At 44.3% G+C, this 19869-nt stretch overlaps 1 protein-coding gene across 4 annotated transcripts in view; it reads right to left on the bottom strand.

Moving 5' to 3' along the window:
• The window catches only part of cenpj (centromere protein J), a 120718-nt gene that overhangs the window by 32730 nt on the left and 68119 nt on the right, over positions 1–19869 (bottom strand). For 3 of the 4 annotated variants that reach the window (XM_038818700.1, XM_038818697.1, XM_038818698.1), the window contains 4 exons: positions 18854–19019; positions 13312–13551; positions 6964–7071; positions 4330–4423 (listed from right to left, as the gene is read on the bottom strand). In XM_038818700.1, coding sequence (XP_038674628.1) covers positions 4330–4423; positions 6964–7071; positions 13312–13551; positions 18854–19019 — 608 coding nt within the window. The remainder of the gene's footprint in view (positions 1–4329; positions 4424–6963; positions 7072–13311; positions 13552–18853; positions 19020–19869) is intronic. The other variant, XM_038818699.1, reaches the window with a different exon arrangement.

Below are 19869 nucleotides of genomic sequence, written 5' to 3'. Positions count from 1 at the left end.
CAGCGTTTTGCCCATCACAAAGAAGTCTATCCGGGAATACACCTTATACACATGGGAGTGGAACAAAGACTCCTTACTCCTCGGCCTCCCGAATCCCCACAGATTGAGCCTCCCGCCATGTGCTCCATGAACTCCCGGAGCTCCTTAGCCATAGCTGATACCTTCCCAGACCTAGAAGTCGAGCGGTCCAACCTTGGATCAAGGACCGTGTTGAAATCTCCCCCCATAATTAGTCGATGCGAATCTAGGTCAGGAATCTTCCCCAGTAAGTCCCAGTATATGAAATGTATGTGCCTGTCAGGCAGGGAACAGATGGTCGAGTGAGGAAACCATGGTTGACAAGAGAGGTTGAATGTCTTGTTAAAAGGAAGGATACTTATGGAAGGCTGAAGAAACAAGGTTCAGACAGGGCGCTGGAGGGATACAAGATAGCCAGGAGGGAACTGAAAAAAGGGATTAGGAAAGCTAAGAGAGGGCATGAAAAATCTTTGGCGGGTAGGATCAAGGAAAACCCCAAGGCCTTTTACACATATGTGAGAAATGTGAGAATGACTAGAGCGAGGGTAGGTCCAATCAAAAACAGTAGCAGGAGATTGTGTATAGAGTCTGAAGAGATAGGAGAGGTCTTGAATGAGTACTTTTCTTCAGTATTTATGAATGTGAGGGGCCATACTGTTGGAGAGGGCAGTGTGAAACAGACTGGTAATCTCGAGGAGCTACTTGTTAGGAAGGAAGATGTGTTGGGCATTTTGAAAAACTTGAGGATAGACAAGTCCCCCGGGCCTGACGGGATATTTCCAAGGATTCTATGGGAAGCAAGAGATGAAACTGCTGAGCTGTTGGCAATGATCTTTTCGTCCTCACTGTCAACAGGAGTGGTACCAGGAGATTGGAGAGTGGCGAATGTCGTGCCCGTGTTCAAAAAAGGGAATAGAGATAACCCTGGGAATTACAGGCCAGTTAGTCTTACTTTGGTGGTAGGCAAAGTAATGGAAAGGGTACTGAGGGATAGGATTTCTGAGCATCTGGAAAGACACTGCTTGATTAGGGATAGTCAGCACGGATTTGTGCGGGGTAGTCACAAGTCTTATTGAATTCTTTGAGGAGGTGACCAAGCACGTCGATGAAGGTAAAGCAGTGGATGTACTGTACATGGATTTTAGTAAGGCATTTGATAAGGTTCCCCATGGTAGGCTTATGCAGAAAGTAGGGAGGCAGGGGATAGTGGGAAATTTGGCCAGTTGGATAACGAACTGGCTAACCGATAGAAGACAGAGAGTGGTGGTGGATGGCAAACATTCAGCCTGGAGCCCAGTTACCAGTGGCGTACCGCAAGAATCAGTTCTGGGTCGTCTGCTGTTTGTGATTTTTATTAATGACTTTGATGAGAGAGTTGAAGGGTGGGTCCGTAAATTTGCAGACGATGCAAAGATTGGTGGCGTTGTGGATAGTGAGGGCGGCTGTTGTCGGCTGCAAAGAGACATAGATAGGATGCAGAGCTGGGCTGAGAAGTGGCAGATGGAGTTTAACCCTGAAAAGTGTGAGGTTGTCCATTTTGGAAGGACAAATATGAGTGCGGAATACAGGGTTAACGGTAGGGTTCTTGGCAATGTAGAGGCGCAGAGAGAACTTGGGGTCTATGTTCATTGATCTTTGAAAGTTGCCACTCAAGCGGATAGAGCTGTGAAGAAGGCCTATGGTGTGCTAGTGTTCATTAGTAGAGGGATTGAATTTAAGAGCCGTGAGGTGATGATGCAGCTGTACAAAACCTTGGTAAGGCCACATTTGGAGTACTGTGTGCAGTTCTGGTCGCCTCATTTTAGGAAGGATGTGGAAGCTTTGGAAAAGGTGCAAAGGAGATTTACCAGGATGTTGCCTGGAATGGAGAGTAGGTCTTACGAGGAAAGGTTGAGAGTGCTAGGCCTTTTCTCATTAGAACGGAGAAGAATGAGGGGCGACTTGATAGAGGTTTATAAGGTGATAAGGGGAATAGATAGACAGTCAGACTTTTTCCCCAGATGGAACAAACCATTACAAGGGGACATAAATTTAAGGTGATCAGGGGAATAGATAGACAGTCAGACTTTTTCCCCAGATGGAACAAACCATTACAAGGGGACATAAATTTAAGGTGAATGGTGGAAGATACAGACTGGGGGGGGGGGGGGGGGGGGGGGGGGGGGGGGGGGGGGGTCAGAGGTAGGTTCTTTATCCAGAGAGTAGTGGGGACATGGAATGCACTGCCTGTGGAAGTAGTCGAGTAGGAAACATTAGGGACCTTCAAGCGGCTATTGGATAGGTACATGAATTACGGTAGAATGATGGGGTGTAGATTAATTTGTTCTTAATCTAGGACAAAAGTTCGGCACAACATTGTGGGCTGAAGGGCCTGGTCGGTGCTGTATTTTTCTAGGTTCTAGTACCCGTCTCACAAACGCCACGTCATCCCATTTCGGGGCATATATATTTACCAACACCACGGCCATTCCTTCCAGTTTCCCACTAACCATAACATACCTACGCCCCCGGGTCCGCCTCCATATGCCCCACCTCAAATGCCACCCGCATATTAACCAAAATCGGCATCCCCCCTCGTTTTAAAGTCTAACCACGAATGGAACACTTGCGCAATCCATCCCTTCCAAAATCTAATCTGATTCCCCAACTTCAAATGTGTCTCCTGCAGCATGGCCACGTCCCCCTTCAGTTGCCTCAAGTGCGTGAACACACGGGCTCTTTTGACTGGCCCATTCAGTTCCTGAACGTTCCATGTGACCAGTCTGGTTGGTGGCACCCCACCCCCCTCTCCTGCTGATCAGCCATAACCTCTCCTAGGCCAGTCTTCGGCCCATGTCCCGCACCTCCCCGGGCGCGCAATCATCAACCATCCTCCTCCTCCACTTTGAAAATACCCTCCACGTCAGCAGTACTAGCCCCCCCCACCCAGTCGGAACAAAGGCAAGAAGTAAAAACAAACAAACAAACAATCCCTCCCAAGGTCCGAAAACAGAGACCCATCCCTCATCCCTTAACAAAGAACTGTAAACCAGCCTGCCACTAAAAAAGAAAAACGAGATAAACCCAAATATCAAAAAACAAAATTTTCGCAACATAGTACATTCACTCCATTTCTCCTCCATCAAAATTCAAGGCCCCCCTCTCCTGCCAGTCCATTCTCTTTCAAAGTACAACTCCTGGCCCTCATAGGTCACCCATAGGCGAGCCGGGTACAGTAGTCCAAACTTTACGCCCTTATTGGACAGGGCTGTCATGACCCTGTTGAAGGTCGCCCTCCTCTTCGCCAGCTCTGCCCCAGGTCCTGATACACACGAATCCCGACACCTTCCCAGTTGCAACACCTCGTCTACCTGGCCCGCCTCATGATACGTTAGTTATTCAGGAACCAATGCAACCGCACCACCATCGCCCTCGGTGGCTCGTCCCCCTGGGGCTTGCGCATCAGCGCCCTCTGGGCTCGATCCACCTCCCAACGGTCGGTCAAACGTACCTTCCCCAAGCAGCTTCTCCAGCACCTTCCTGACATATGCACCAACATCCGTTCCTTCGCTCATCTCTGGCAGGCCCCCGATGTTCTGCCTATGAGATCGGGTCTCCAGGTCCTCCACTTTCTCCAGCAGTCGCTTCTGCTGGTCTCGCATCAGTCCCATCTTCGCTGCCAGAGAGGTGGACTGTTCATGTTCCCCTGCCAGCTCCTGCAACCTCTTGGTTGCCTGTCCCTGGGCTGCAGCCAGATCTTCCAAACTTTCCTTCAGCTGCTGGGTGAAATCCTCATTCAAGAAGCTCACCAACTGCTCCATTGACCACTGGGCTGGTCCCTGCCCCTCTCCATCGGCCATCTCCGCGTGCGTTGCCAGCACCTCACCCGCCTCAGCCAACTGGTTTGCTTTTTTCTTCTAGTCCGCCGCTCCATAAACTAGGGGTCACTTCCTTCTGCTCTCACTTCTACACCTTTTTCCTCCAAAATTCCTGCTACAAAATGGCCACATAAAGACCATCATGAGCGGGAGCTACCAAATATGTGACCACTCACTCCATGGCCACCACCGGAAACGCTAATACATTTCTGAAAGTATTGCATATGGCACGCACGCATGCTTCTAGACAGCAGCAAAACTTTGCAAATTACTGGGTACATAGTATAGAATCCTGAACTTGTATTTTACAGTATTAATGCAATACAATACAAAATTGTTTTAAAAATACTACAATGTTCTGCAGCACAACAATAATCTTATTGACATGATTAATATACATTACATATAATTTCTACTGAAATTTTTCCATTGTTATTTGCAAAGATATACTCACTTTCTTTCAAGCCATTTCTGGTCATTGCAGGAGCAGAGCATGTCACAGTGTGACTGAGTTTAACATCTCTTGGAGAAGTCTGCAACAATAAATACTACTCATCTTTATTCTCAAATTAAACTTCCCCAGAATATTTTGGAGAATGAGGAAGTGGTGGAACAAATAAGGCGATACATGCATACCAGAAATAGAGGTTAACCCATGTGCTAAAATAAGTGCGAACATTAAGCAATTTACAACAGCAGAGAAAAAGTATTGGAGAAATTCAAGGTACAAAAATATGATCAACCCATTGGGAGTTAACAAATGTGACACTGTTATCCAAGAAACGAGGAAGAGAGAAAACAGGGAACTGTTGGCCAGTTAGCCTGATAGCAGTTGTCAGGAAAGTGCTAGAATATTTTGTTAAGAAAGTCTTCATAATGCACTTCAAAATCATAGTATGATCATGCAAAATCAACATTGTTTTAGGAAAAGGAAATCAAGGATGACAAATTTATTGCCATTTTTTGAGCGTATACAGGAGAATTAGTAGATGTAGTTGATTACCAAAAAGCATTCAATAAGGTGCCACACAAAAGGTTAATAAGAAGGATATGGGCTCTTCGAGTTGCATGAGTAGAATTTCATGGACAGGATCCAAAGAATAGGCATAATGGGTCATTCTCAAGGTGGCAGGTTGTGACCGGTGAAATGTCCCAAAGATTAATGCAGGACATCAGCTCACTGTCAGCTGGATTGTCAACGATGACTTGGGAACTCCATGAAAATGGGAGTCGTTACCCATTTCAGGATTCCCAACCCAATTTCTGGGGTTTATGATTTTCAACACAGTGTTTTAAGTTGTGACGGTTTCGGTTCATGAATCCAAATCCTGCACTCCTGACTTAGCTGGCTCCATTTCAGGGACAGGCATATCCAGTCCTCCATTTCCATGGAGTTGGGCTAGTTTTTCAAAGACTCATGCTTCACAGAGGTGTTCGAGAACATGGGGCTGGATTCTCTGATCTCTGACACCAAAATCGGGTTCAGCAATGGGGCGGCGAATCCCCGATGACGACAGAATCGGGGGCGGCTCCGCCCGCGTGATGCTCCACCCCTTGAAAAGCGGTGTACTCTAGGAGTGCGCCGCACACTGTATCCACGGCCTGAGGCCTGTCCCTCGATGCTCCATCCCCAACCAGTCGAGTTGCCGACGGCATGGGAAACGTGTGGTCTCATCCGTTGGGAACTCAGTGCAACGGCTGCGGACTCTGTCCAGCACCGCCACAGTTGGGGGAAGGCCAATCCACGGGCAGGGGGTCATTTTTCGGGGTGGGGGGGGGGGGGGGGGGGGGGGGGGGGAGGAGGTCTGGGTCGTGGAGAGACACTATTTTTGTGGCCGGGTCCGTGTGCTTTGGAAGGCGTGAAGCATGGCGCGGCCGTGGACCCGGCAATTCTCCGGGCCGTATCGACAGCTAGAGCTGGGAGCACTACGCTGCTAGCCACCCCCCCCCCCCCCCCCCCCCAACAGGGAATCGGTGGTCGTTTCGCACCAGTTTTCCTGGCGTAAAACACCACCATTTTCATGCCAGCGTGGAGACTTAGTCTCCCAAATGGAGAATCCAGCCCATGGTCTACATGAGGGAACCTTTTGGAAGGCAAGTTCAAAATATCCTCCTCAGACACTCCATGTCCCCCAACAAACCAGATTGCCCCTCATTCACCCATTATACACTCTATAGAACCAATGAGCCGCATAGTGAGTCGCTGGTGTACGAAAAACATTCATTGATAATTTTTCATTTTCTTAATTTTTTTTTACTATAGTCCAACAAACTTGTCAATTACGGCAGCGCAGTAACGCAGTGGGTTAGCCCTGCTGCCTCACGGCGCCGAGGTCCCAGGGTCAATCCCGGTTCTGGGTCTGTGTGGAGTTTGCACATTCTCCCAGTGTTTGCATGGGTTTCGCCCCCACAACCCAAAGATGTGCAGGATCGGTGAATTGGCCACGCTAAATTGCCCCTTAATTGCAAAAAAATGAATTTGGTACTCTAAATTTATAAAAAATAAATAAATAAGTGTCAAACATCCAAGCCTTTGAAAGTGTCAATGGAGGAAACTGCAAGCACCTGACACCTCTTCGCCTATGTAAATAAATATTGTGCACAGATCAGAGAGCAAGAGTTGTCAAACAAGCAATGTTTTTCTTCATGATCAGCTGTTTCAATGCATTCTTGGCTGACAGTCCAGGCATCCATTACTGCACTAAAACACCTAGCCCAAAGGATATGATTTGTGATTTTGACACCCTTAGTGGTTATTGACATCTAGGTGGGCTCCTGAGAAAAGGTTTACTGTGCCTCCTAGATCAAGTGTCATTTGAAACCTTGGCCATATAACTTTCCATTACGTTAGTCAATACATTAATATATACTAGAAAGCGGAGGCCCAAATACAGAACACCAATTGTGACATTCAGCTGAAAGAATTTTTATTTATCCTATTCTATCTCATATATTGTTATTTTTTTTTTACTCTTCTTGTGGGAGCTGCTTGCCACTATCTTCTCAGAGTAATTAGCGATGGACAATAAATATGACTTTGCTAGCAGCTACAATATCCATAACAGTGTTAAAAGTTGGATGTTGGTACCTGTTCAGCCCTTTGAGAGCTTTTCTTGGCTCCTTCTTGTGCAATTCTGCTTCTGTCTGTCTGTCGGATTAAAGAATCAATTTCCATCTTCCCAATATCTGAAGGAATCTATTTAAAAAAAAGTTGCTAAATTAGAATGCACATCTCCCACCATACAATTATAGGACTGATAAAAACGTGAATATGAAATATTATTCATGCAGGGACAAAAATTATTTCTCCATTTGGCACAAATTGTGGAAAAAGCAACAGTGTACCATATTCCAAATACATATTAAAACAGCAGCTGCTTCAATGATATTGCTCAAAAGGTAGCCTATGGTCAGGGGCTTGGTTGAGATATTTAGATCCTAACATCGAATGTTGGTTAATCTGGCTTGTCCCATTTAGCCTATTAATTTGCCACATCCTAAGCCAAGCTGTTCCAGTACAGCTACAACACTGGCACCTACCCAGCAATTTGGAAAATTGCCCAGGTGTGCATATCCTGTACACAAGATGCGGGACAAATCCAAACCAGGCAATTAATGCCCATCAGTCTACTCTTGATCAACAACAGCACTATCAAGCGGCATTTATTCGACAATAACCTGCTCACGGACGCTCAGTTTGGGTTCCGTCAGGGTCACTCAGCTCCTGACCTCTTTACAGCCTTGGTTCAAACATGGACAAACACCCGAATGCCACAGGCGAGGTGAGAATGACTGCTGACGTTAAGGCAGCATTTGACTGAGTGTGGCATCAAGAAGCCCTTGCAAAACTGGAATCAATGAGAAACAGGTTCAAAACTCTCCAATGGTTGGAGTCATACCTGGAGCAAAGGAAGATGCGAGTGAATTTTTGGCGGTCAATCTCAGCTCCAAGACATCACTGCATAAATTCCCCAAGATAGTGCCTTCGGCCCAACCATCTTCAGCTCCTTCATCAATGACTTTCCTTCTATTATAAAGTCAGAATTTGAGATGTTCGTTGATGATTGCATAATGTTCAGTACCATTCGCGACTGCTCAGATACTGAAACAGATGTAGCACTGGGGGTAGCACTGTTGCCTAATAGCGCTAGGGACCCGGGTTCAATTCCCGGCTTGAGTCACTGTCTGTGCGGAGTCTGCATGTTCTCCCCGTGTCTGCCTGGGTCTAACCATTGCCCCACGACATTCAATGGCATTACCATCACTGAATCCCCGACTATCAACATCCTGGGGGCTTACCATTGACCAGAAACTGAACTGGACTAGCCATATATATATATATATATATATACTGTGGCTACCAGAGGAGGTCAAAGGCTAGGGATCCTGTGGTGAGTAACTCACCTCCTGACCCCCCAAAGCCTGTCCATCACCTTACAAGGCACAAGACAGGAACGTAATGGTATATTCTCCACTTGCGTGGATGAGTGCAGCTCGAATAACACTCGTGAACTCGACATCATTCAGGACAAAGCAGCCCGCTTCATTGCTACCCCTTCCACAAACATTCAATCCCTCCCCTATATTAACTGAGGTAGCCATAGTGTGAAAGGTGGCACAGGGAAAAGCATTACTGCTTCACAGCTCCAGGGTCCCAGGTTTCATTCCCGGCTTGGGTCACTGTCTGTGTGGAGTCAGCCTGTTCTCCGTGTCTGCGTGGGTTTGCGCCAGGTGCTCCGGTTTCCTCCCACAAGTCCCGAAAGACATGCTGATAGGTAATCTGGACATTCTGAATTCTCCCTCGGTGTAACCGAATAGATGCCGGAGCGTGGCGACTAGGGGCTTTTCACAATAACTTTATTGCAGGGTTAATGTAAGACTAGTTGTGACAATAAAGGTTCAGAGGGTGCGTAATTCTTAAAATGCATCCAGAACAACTTTTAAGCCAGTACTTGGAAGGCCCTTAAGAGAGGGGGCAGTCCTGGACTTAATTTTCAGTAACAAAGTTGGGCAAGTGGTTGAAATATTAGTGGGGAACATTTTGCAGATTGTGATCATAACTATGTTAGATTCAAGATTGTTATGGAATACGACAAGGATGGGCCTGAGATCAAAATTTTAAACCAGGGAATGACCGATTTTAATAAGATTAGTATGATTTGGCTAGAGTGGATTGGGAGAAGCCACTTTTAGGTAAATCTATGACAGAACAGTTGGACGCATTCAAGAAGGAAATAGAAAGCGTACAGAGCCAATATGTTCCAATCAAGAAAATGAGTGGGCCAAACAAATCCAGTGAACCCTGCACTGAAAATTCTATGTATATATACAGCATAGGATCAGGAGAAAAGAAAAAAGGAGGCTAATGGCAGATATCGAGGGCTCAAAACAGCAGAAGCCCTAGAGTTGTATAAATGTGCAAGAGAGAACTTAAAGGAAATTAGAGAGCAAAAAGGGGACATGAAAGGAGACCGGAAGGTTAAAAAAAGTTGTTTTACAAGTACATTAAGGATAAAAGGATAACTAGGGAAAGAATAGGGCCCATTAAGGACTACATTGATAATTTGTGTGTGGAGCTGATGTAGGTAGAGTTCTAAATGAATACTTAATTATAATTATCTTTTATTGTCACAAGTATGAAGTTACTGTGAAAAGCCCCGAGTCGCCACATTCCGCGCCTGTTCGGGTAAGCTGGTACAGGAATTAAACACACGCTATGGGCCTTGTTCTGCATTATAAGCCAGCTGTCTAGCCCACTGAGCTGAACTGGCCCACTGTGCCGGTTTGATGTGCAAGAGAGGTGTGTGTATAGAAATCAGAGAGAAGGACTGTAATAAAATTAAAGAGATTAGCATAGACAGAGAGGAAGTTCTGAGTGGTTTGGCAGCTTAAAAGTTGATAAATCTCCAGGGCCAGATGAAATGTATCCCAGGCTGTTGAGTGAGGCAAAGGAGAAAATTGCAGATGCGCTGGCAATGATTTTCAATTCCTCTCTGGCTAAAGGAGGTGCTGGAAAACTGGTGGATAGCCAATGTAACACCATTATTCAAGAAGAGATCAACCAGGAAACTACAGGCCAGTCTGTCTAACCTCAGTGGTGGGGAAACTATTGGAAGCAATTCTGAGACACAGAATTAATCTGCATTTGAAGAGGCAGGGATTAATCACGAAAAGTCAACATGGTTTTGTTAAAGGGAGGTCATGTCTGACGAACGTGATTCAATTTTTCAAAGTGGTGACCAGGTGTGTAGATGAGGGAAATGCATTTGACGTAGTCTACTTGGACTTCAGCAAGGCTTTTGATTAGGTCCCACATGAGAGACTAATAGTAACGCTAAGAGCCCATGTGATCCGAGGAAATTTGGCAAATTGGATCCAAAATTGGCTGAGTGCCAGGAAGCAGAGGTTGCTGGTTGAAAGGAGTTTTTCTGACTGTTAACCTGAGTCCAGTGGGGTCCCGCAGGGATCAGTGTTGAGGCCCTTGCTGTTTGTGGTTTATATGAATGATTTGGTCTTGAATGCAAGAGGATTAATCAGCAAGTTTGCAGATGGTACGAAAATTGGTGGGGTGGTAAATAGTGAGGATAGCTGTAGATTACAGGAGGATGTAGGAGGGCTGGTCAGGTGGGCTGATCAGTGGCAAATGGAATTCAATCCGAATAAGTGTGAGGTGATGCACTTGGGCAGGACAAACAAGGCAAGGGAATGCATAATAAACAGCAGGTCCCTGTAAGCACCGAGAATGAGAGAGACCTTAGTGTACCTGTACACCAGTCCCTTAAGGTAGCAGAGCAGGTGGATACAATGGTTAAGAAGGCACATAATATACTTGCTTTTATCAGCCGAGGCATAGATTTAAGAGCAGGGATGAAATGCTGAAATTACATTTTTTGTAGGCCACAGCTAGAGCAACTCTGGAATCAACATGATAGGAAGAAAGTGATAGCATTGGAAAGGGTGCAGAGTAGATTTACCAGTAGGTTGCCTGGAAAGGAGAGTTTGTTATGATTGGAACAGAGGAGACTAAGAGGGACATGATTGATTATGTGAAATTATTAGGAGTACAGATAGAGTAGACAGGAAGAAACCTTTTCCCTTGGTGGATGGATCAATGACCAGGAGACATCGATTTAAGGTAAGTACCAGGAGGCTTAGAGGGGATGTGAGGAAAAACATTTTTTACCCAGAGGGTGGTGGAAGTTTGGAACTCACTGCCTGAAAGATTAGTGGAGGCAGATATCTGCATAAAAGCATTTTGATGCACACTTGCAATCCCAAGTGGTGGAAAATGGGATTAGAATAGTTAGGTGATTGTTTTCGACCGGTGAAGTTGCTATGGGCAAAAGAGCCTTTTCTGTGCTGTAGTACTCTATGACTCCACCACTGATGAACGGTGGCAGCCTTGAGTACCAGCTACAAGATGCACTGCAGGAATACACCAAGATTCCTTAGGCAGCACCTTTCAAACCCAACGACCATCTAGAAGGACAAAAGCAGAATATACCTGGGAACACCACCACTTGGACACCATCCTGACTTGGAAATATATCACCAATACACAGTTGGTGGGTCAAAATCCTAGAATTCCCTCTCTAACAGCACTGTGGGTGAACCTACTACCTCACGGACTGCAGCAGTTCAAGAAGGCAGCTCACTACCACTTTCTGCAGGGCAACTAATAAGGATGGTGGCCTAGGTATGCTGGCCTAGACAGTGGTGCCCACATCCCTTAAATTAATTAAAAAAATATTTATTCACATGCTCCTTGAGACACATCTTAAAGATCAATGGGTGAAGGAAATTTATGTTAATTAGCAGCCTCTGGTCAGAGGTTAGGATTATTAAGGTTATAGAAAAGGAATCAACTGACTTTGGCAGTCCCAAAAAAAGGATGCTTTGTAAAAACAGTAAGTGCACGTGACAGTTTGCAGCTAGTTTACAGGGGCAGCACGGTAGCATGGTGGTTAGCATAAATGTTGGGTTACGGGTATAGGGTGGATATGTGGGTTTGAGTAGGGTGATCATTGCTCGGCACAACATCGAGGGCCGAAGGGCCTGTTCTGTGCTGTACTGTTCTATATAACAAAGTGTGAATCATTAAAATAGACATCTAATGTTGCTGCTTATGATAGATTAAATATATATTGTTTTTTTAAGCATAGAGGCATTGCACTATGTACCAACTAATGTGTTAAGCAACTACCTTGTATTTTTATGCAACTACGGTGCAAAATAGAACAGGAAAATAGGCAGATAAATGCTAAGCTAAAAATGGGAAAATATCATTTTTAATATTTTATTTTAATTGGGGCCTGCCAGACACTTGCACAATCTTTACACAGCTAGTTTATCACAAGGATAACATCTTATAAGCATTTATCCACAATCTGGTCTCAATGCTTAGATGTCATCGAGATCCTTCAAATATAAATCATCCCTAGAGTTCAACACTCTTTGCATGGCCCTGTATTTCCCTTTCACCAGTTTTAACCAGCAAGCTGGTTTAATTAGAATTAAGATTGCAATTTAACCCTATCTACCTTGTATAATTCAATGCAACCTAGTTGTTACACAGCTTGAGATTTATAAAGAAACCTCTATACTAGCCTTGTTCAAGTCAGTTCACGGTTCAATTGATTTTAATGAGTTTGGATCAGATTGGCAATTATTTTAAAATAAAGAGTGACACAAAACCTCCATGTGCACCACCTGTCACATGATAAATACCATGCCAGATAGCGTTCAAATGGTACAATGGAAAAGAGGCAACATAACCTAAAAGGTACAATTCTAAAGGAGATGCAGGAACAGAGGGTCCTGGCAGGTAAATGGGCAGAAATCTTTTAAGTTAACAGGGCAGGGTGAAAAAATGGTTAAAAAACATATGGGATCCTGTGCCTTATAAATACAGTATAAAAGCAACAAAGGTGTAATGAACCATTCAGCCTCAACTGAGTATTCTCCTCAATAACAGGCATTGCACTACTTTAGGTAGAAAGTGAAAACTTTAGAGAGGTTGCAGAAACAATGGGGCAGCACAGTGGTTAACACTGCTGCCTCATGCGCCGAGGTCTCAGTTTCAATCCCGGCTCTGGATCACTGTCCGTGTAGAGTTTGCACATTCTCCCAGTGTTTGCGTGGGTTTCGCCTCCACAACCCAAAGATGTGTAGGGTAGGTGGATTGGCCATGCTAATTTGCCCCATAATTGGAAAAAAATGAATTGGGTACTCTAAATTTATTTTTTAAAAAGAGGCTGCAGAACCAATTTATGGGAATAGTTCCAGGGAAAAGGGACTCTCCGTTTTCTCTGCAGGATAAACTTCACGATTTTCATTGGGCATTTTCTTTTGAGCAACATGTGCGTTGTATCACCACTGAATAGATAGTAATTTAATATGTGAAAGTGTAATCACAACCAAAGAATTACAGGCTTACTACTAATTCTGTTTTCTTTAACCATGGAGTTGTGGTCTCTATCTTCTTTTCAATTGCTGCTTCAGCTTTTTTCCAGGTTTCCAACCGAAGTCTTTCGATAATGTTAACCTCATCTCTAAGCTCTTGGTTTTCTTTAGTCAGTATATCAATCTGGTTTCGAAGCCTTGAATGGATACTTGACCATCTTAATTCCTTTCGTTTTAGTTCTTCCTTCAAGTCTACAATCTGCTGCTTCAATACCTAACCAGAAAGGGAAATAAAATTTCAAAGTCATGCATGAAAAACAACTGGACGTCACTATTATACTAAAGTACTACATAAAATAGACAGCAAAAAAAACAGGCAATTTGATCCATAAAGTCCATACATGATGTTTATGCTCCACTTGAGCATCCTCCCTTCCATCGTCATCTAACCATTAGTATAACCCTCTAATCCCTTATGTGCTCTTCTAGCTCCCCTTTAAATTCATCTATACTATTTTCCTCAGCCACTCCATGTAGCAGGTTTGTCAAACTTGTCACTCACTTGCTAAAGAAGTTTCTTTTGAATTCCCCATTTCAGCTTTTGGTGAGATTATGTACTATAATTGCATTGTATAATAAATACAGCCGTTCTTTCAATAGTTTTATGATTTCCCAGACTCAAATCAATGCCTGTTTCAAGTTGTCCAGAGTTGAATTCTTGAAATGACAAGATTTGGAACCACATAGGCAGAAAAATGCTAAGCCAAAAATGGGAAAATATCATTTTTAATATTATATTTTAATTAGGGCCTGCCTGACACTTGCACAATTTTTACACAGCTAGTTTATCACAAGGACAACATCTTATAAGCATTTATCCACAATCTAGTCTCAATGCTTAGATGTCATCGAGATCCTTCAAATATAAATCATCCCTAGTGTTCAACACTCTTTGCATGGCCATATATTTCCCTTTCACCAGTTTTAACCAGCAAGCTGGTTGAATTAGAATTAAGATTTGAGTTTAACCCTATTTACCTTGTATAATTCAATGCAACCTAGTTGTTACACAGCTTGAGGTTTATAAAGAAACTTCCAGCAAATTAAAATACTGAAGATCTGAAGAAGAATACAAAATGAAGAATGCCAGTGATTCTTAATCATTCATCTAGAAGAAGAAAAAAAAGTTACGTGCCGCTTTATTTCACGGTCTCCTAAATGATTAAAATTTATCTTCTACTTTCTTACTAAGATAATTTCATGCTTTGGTCACTCACCAGAAAGTTTTCCCATGAAATCGGCCTTAAATGTAACTTTCAGCAGTTTAGATTAGTCTCTTAATTAATGGGAGGGCTTGTGCAGTGGATAGTGTTCCTTCCTCTGAGCCAGAAACTCCAGGTTCAAGTCCCGCCCGAGGACTTGATGGCCAAGAGAGGTGCATTCATCCGTGTGGAGTTTGCACATTCTCCCAGTGTTTGCGTGGGTTTCGCCCCCACAACCCAAAGATGTGCAGATTAGGTGAATTGGCCAGACTAAAAATTGTCCCTTAATTGGAAAAAAATTGGGTCCTCTAAAATTGTTGCATTCATAACGCAGCCAAGCAGGTTGAGTACTAACCCACACATCCTTCCAAAACACGGCAATAGGAAGCAGCAAGACCGTTTCCTGGTCAAGCAAGTGAAGGAAAGAAAGTTGGAGCCACTACCATTACAATCCGCAGCTCCAGACTACAACATGCACACAAACGTGCGTGCCGCCATAGCAACTCGAACTCCCCGAGTGAATTGTAACAACACCAGCTTGATTAATACATACAGTTCAATTAAAAATTTATTGGCAAAAACACCAACTCACCAATTCCAAGACACCTCCTACCTCCACTGAACCATGACCGCACCATCAAACACACCAGACGGTCATTGACCTCAACTCCTCTTGAGATCTCACCTCAATGGCCTCCAGCCTCCTAGCACCCCAACTCCAAACTGCACAATTCCACCTCTTTCTCAAGATCCACAAAAGGACTGCCTGATAAACCCATCTTATCAGCCTGTGCCTGCCTCACTGAAACGATTTCTTCCTGATGATACTGTTTTACTCCTTTTGTTCAGTCTCTTCCCACCCATGTCCATGTCTCTTCCAACATCCTCCAGCATTATCACAGTTTTCAATTTTCTGGCTTGGCTCACCTCACTAACTTTTCTTCTCTTTTCTCATCATCCAAAGCCCCATACACTCCTTCCAAGTGAAACAGTGATTTAATTGAACTTTGTTAACTCTTGGAGGGCAGCACGGTGGTGCTGTGATTAGCACTGCTGCCTCACTGCGCCAAATACCCGGTCCGATCCCGGGTCACTGCCCATGTGGAGTTAGCACTTTTTCCGCATGTCTGAGTGGGTCTCATCCCCACAACCCAAAGATGTACACGATAGGGGATTGGCCACGCTAAATTGCCCCTTAATTGAAAAAGAAATTGAGTACTTTAATTTATATAAAAAAAACAACTCCATCTTGGAGAGACCAAACACATAGACAGAGTAAATGTTTTGTAGAACACCTCTTTTAGTATGCAAGCATGGCCCCGGTCTTCCAGTCACGTTGGATTTTAATTCTCCCCCCTGCTCCCACTCTAATCATTTTATCCTCGGCCTCATTTAGTGTTCCATTGAAGCCCAATGCTAACTTTTAAAAAAGTTAGGGTTGCTGCTGTTGCCGGCCTTATTTCTACCATTCTGCCAGGAAATCCAGGGATGGTTGCCACCTCCTGAAGAACCCCTGCACTGATCCCCTTAGGGCAAATTTCACCCTCTCCAATTTAATAAACCCCGCCATATCGTTGATCCAAGCCTCCACGCTTGGGAGGTCTCGCATCCTTCCACTGAAGAAGAATCCTCCGCCGGGCTACTAGGGACGCAAAGGCCAGAATGCCGGCCTCTTTTGCCTCCTGCACTCCCGGCTCCTCTGCAATCCTAAATATTGCGAGCCCCCAGCCCGGTTTGACCCTGGATCCTACCACCCTCGACACCGTCCTTGCTACGCCCTTCCAAAATTCCCACAGCGCTGGGCGTGCTCAGAACATATGGGCATGGTTTGCTGGGCTCCCTGAGCACCTAATACACCTGTCTTCGCTCCCAAAGAACCGGCTCATCCTTGTCCCGGTCATGTGAGCCCTATGCAGCACCTTAAACTGTATGAGACTAAGCCTCGCACAAGAAGAGGAGGAGTTCACCCTTCCTAGGGCATCTGCCCACGTCCCCTCCTCCATCTCCTCACCCAGCTCCTCCTCCCATTTACCGTTCAGCTCCTCCACCGAGGCCTCGTCTACCTCCTGCATCACTTGGTACGTTGCCGAGATCCTCCCCTCTCCAACCCACACCCCCGAGAGCACCCTGTCCTGGACCCCACGCGACGGCAACAGAGGGAACTGCGCCACCTGCCGCCTGACAAACGCTCTTACCTGCATGTACCTAAAGGTGTTCCCCAGGGGGAGCCCGAACTTCCCTTCCAGCTCACCCAGGCTCGCAAACTTCCCATCTACAAACAGGTCCCTCAACCTCCTAACACCTGCCCTGTGCCAACTCAGGAACCCGCCATCAATTCCCCCCGGGACAAACCGGTGGTTCCCCCCTTTCAGGGACCCCATCGAGGCCCCCACCTCCCCCGTGCCGTCTCCATTGCCCCAAATTTTGAGGGTAGCCGCCACCACCGGGCTCGTGGTATACCTCGTTGGAGAGAGCGGCAGCAGCGCCGTTACCAGCGCCTCCAGGCTCGTGCCCACACAGGGCGCCATCTCCATCTTCTTCCATGCTGCCCCGTACCCGTCCATTACCCACGTACACACCATCGCTGCGTTGGCAGCCCAATAATACCCACATAGGTTGGGCAGCGCACCCCCCCCCCCCCCCCCCATCCCTGCCCTGCTCCCAATGCTAACTTTAAGGAACAGCACCTCATGATTCATCTGGGTACTTTCCAGCCTTCTGGACTTAACATTGAATTCAACAGTTTTTGATTGTAACCTGTGTCCCCATTTTATTTCATGTCTTTTTGCAGGGTTTTTTTCCTCCCTTGCTTCTCTCTTTCCATTCCTTTCAGGCAACAGGTCGTCACACCTACTCTATCCACATATTTTGTTTCTTTCCTTGTCCTAATACCAGTCCCTTTTGTCTTGCATCATGAAAACATTGTCTTTTAAACTCTGCTGCCATCCAAACCTTACTTTTTATTTTTCTTTCCCTTGCACTTTTTTAAACTTATTACATTCCCAACTTTTCCCATTTCTGTTGAAAGATCTGGGAACTTTCACCAAAAATGCTACCAGAGCTGCTGAGTATTTTCAGCATGTTTTGTTTTATTTTTATTTCAGATTTCCAGCATCTACAGTATTTTACTTTTGCAACAAAACATACTGTCTGCTTGGTTTACTGCTGCTGCAAGACTAATTCCACACCATTACTTCTAAAATATTAGTTTATTTCTATCGTGAAGTTAATTCCAACAACTCTAAAGATACCAGATCACGGGTGATTTTTCTAAAGGATGTGATGGTATCTTACCATCGGGAAGTGACAAGTATAGACAAGGAGTCCCTTGGTAGTACAGAACTTGAATCTTGCTGAAAAGAGAAGTGTTGCTGAAGTTTTTCACTTTGCACTTATCAGGACTGGCTGAGTATGGCCTGTAGTTTGCCTATTACAAACAACCAAAGGAACATGATATTTCATTTTATCAACCAATCACCGAGACATACAGTCTACATACCTGGCATCGTGGTTGCACTGAAATTTGTACACAATTGTCTGATAGGTAGAACATCCTTTTGGATTGACAGCAGCATTCCGTTCGTGAAAAATACCACTCACGGAACACAACATAGTAACAGCATGAAACATTGTTAATGTTGGTTGAGAAATCCGCTAATTAGTTGATCTCATAATATAGCTCATTTACACTTGGTAGATATGATATACATTAATTTTCAGGCACCTGTTCTCTGCAAACAAAAGGAATAGGTTCAGGCCGCACGCCTATTTTTAAACTTGTGGGAGTTTGGGGACCCATTTCCTGTTGCTTTCTCCGTGGCAATGCCTCAGTCAGGGTCAACTTGCCAACTAATCAGCACCCTTTTCTCCTGTTGCGTAAATTGTCATTGTTTGAAATTTGGCATTCTTGTGTTTGCCCTGTTGAGTGTCAGACAAAATACTTCATCAACTTTTTAACATGACCAATCCACCTACCCTGCACATCTTTGGGTTGTGGAGGTGAAACCCACGCAAACACAGGGAGTAGGTGCAAACTCCACATGAACAGTGACTTGGGGCCAGGATTGAACCCAGGTCCTCAGCATGTGAGGCAGCAGTGCTAACCACTGTGCCATCGTGCCACCCATAAAACTTTAGCAACATCTCTTTTGAGCAATATTTAAAGTTAGAAAATTGACCAAAGAGAAAAAAATACTCAGGGACGTATTAAGAGATTCTCAAACTAATGATGATTCATCAATTAAGAATTCATTAAGAGCATCCTAATTGTTGAATAAAAGGACTTAAATGACATAAAAACAGAGTAACAATCACCTGTATCTCTTCTCTCTCCTTTTTGTCAGGGATTGCTCTTGCTGCTGCAGCATGTTTTTCAAATACCATTCGCTCTTTTTGTAGTCGTTTTAATTCTTCTTTTTTGTATTCCTCAAATTGGGCTAATTCTTCAGTTTTCTTATGTTCAAAATCTGTCATTTCTTTTCTAAATATGAAACATATTAATTGCTTTGCCATTAATATCACATTTATAATAATATCTTTATTAGTATCACAATTACAGGCTTACATTAACACTGCAATGAAGTTACTGTGAAAAGCCCCTACTCGCCACATTCCAGCACCTGTTCGGGTATAGAGGGAAAATTCAGAATGTCCAATTCACCTAACAAACACGGCTTTCGGGACTTGTGGGAGGAAACCAGAGCACCCGGAGGAAACCCACGCAGATACAGGGAGAAAGTACACACTCCACATAGACAGTGGCCCAAGCGGGACTCGAACCTGGGACTCTGGCACTGTGAAGCAATGAACAGTTCAACAAATGAACAGTTTCAACCGATGAACAGTTTTCAAAAGAGATATCAACAAAAGCATTTGTCAAAGCAATGTTACTCCGAGTGCTATGCAGTTATTTTTAGTCAGCCAGATTAAACTGTTTGAAACCTGGATCAACAGTGGAGAATCTTTAAATAAGAAGGGTGCCATACAAAATATATTCCTAGAAGGCAAAAAGATGCGAACTTCATAAATTTAAAATGTAAAAACAGACACTTAATAAAAATTGCTCATGAGAAATAGACATAGGATGGAGTTGGGAGATAAAAAGTTTGAACTAAAGATGAAAAACAAAAACTAGCAGCTATCAGAAGGACATAGGCATGGTTTTTATAGATATTCAAGCATGAAACCAATCAGTGATGAAACGGCTAACCTGGTTGTGGAGGATAAAAGTATCGCAGAGATAAATATGTTGCATGAAAGTTTTTGGATAGAAATTAGAATGTAACTGGTTCAGTTAAGGATATTCAAGGTAACTGTCAAAAATAAATTGT

Source organism: Scyliorhinus canicula, chromosome 14 (assembly GCF_902713615.1).
Source record: "Scyliorhinus canicula chromosome 14, sScyCan1.1, whole genome shotgun sequence".
Classification (NCBI taxonomy): Eukaryota; Metazoa; Chordata; class Chondrichthyes; order Carcharhiniformes; family Scyliorhinidae; genus Scyliorhinus; species Scyliorhinus canicula.
This window is presented reverse-complemented; position numbering and strand designations above follow the sequence as displayed.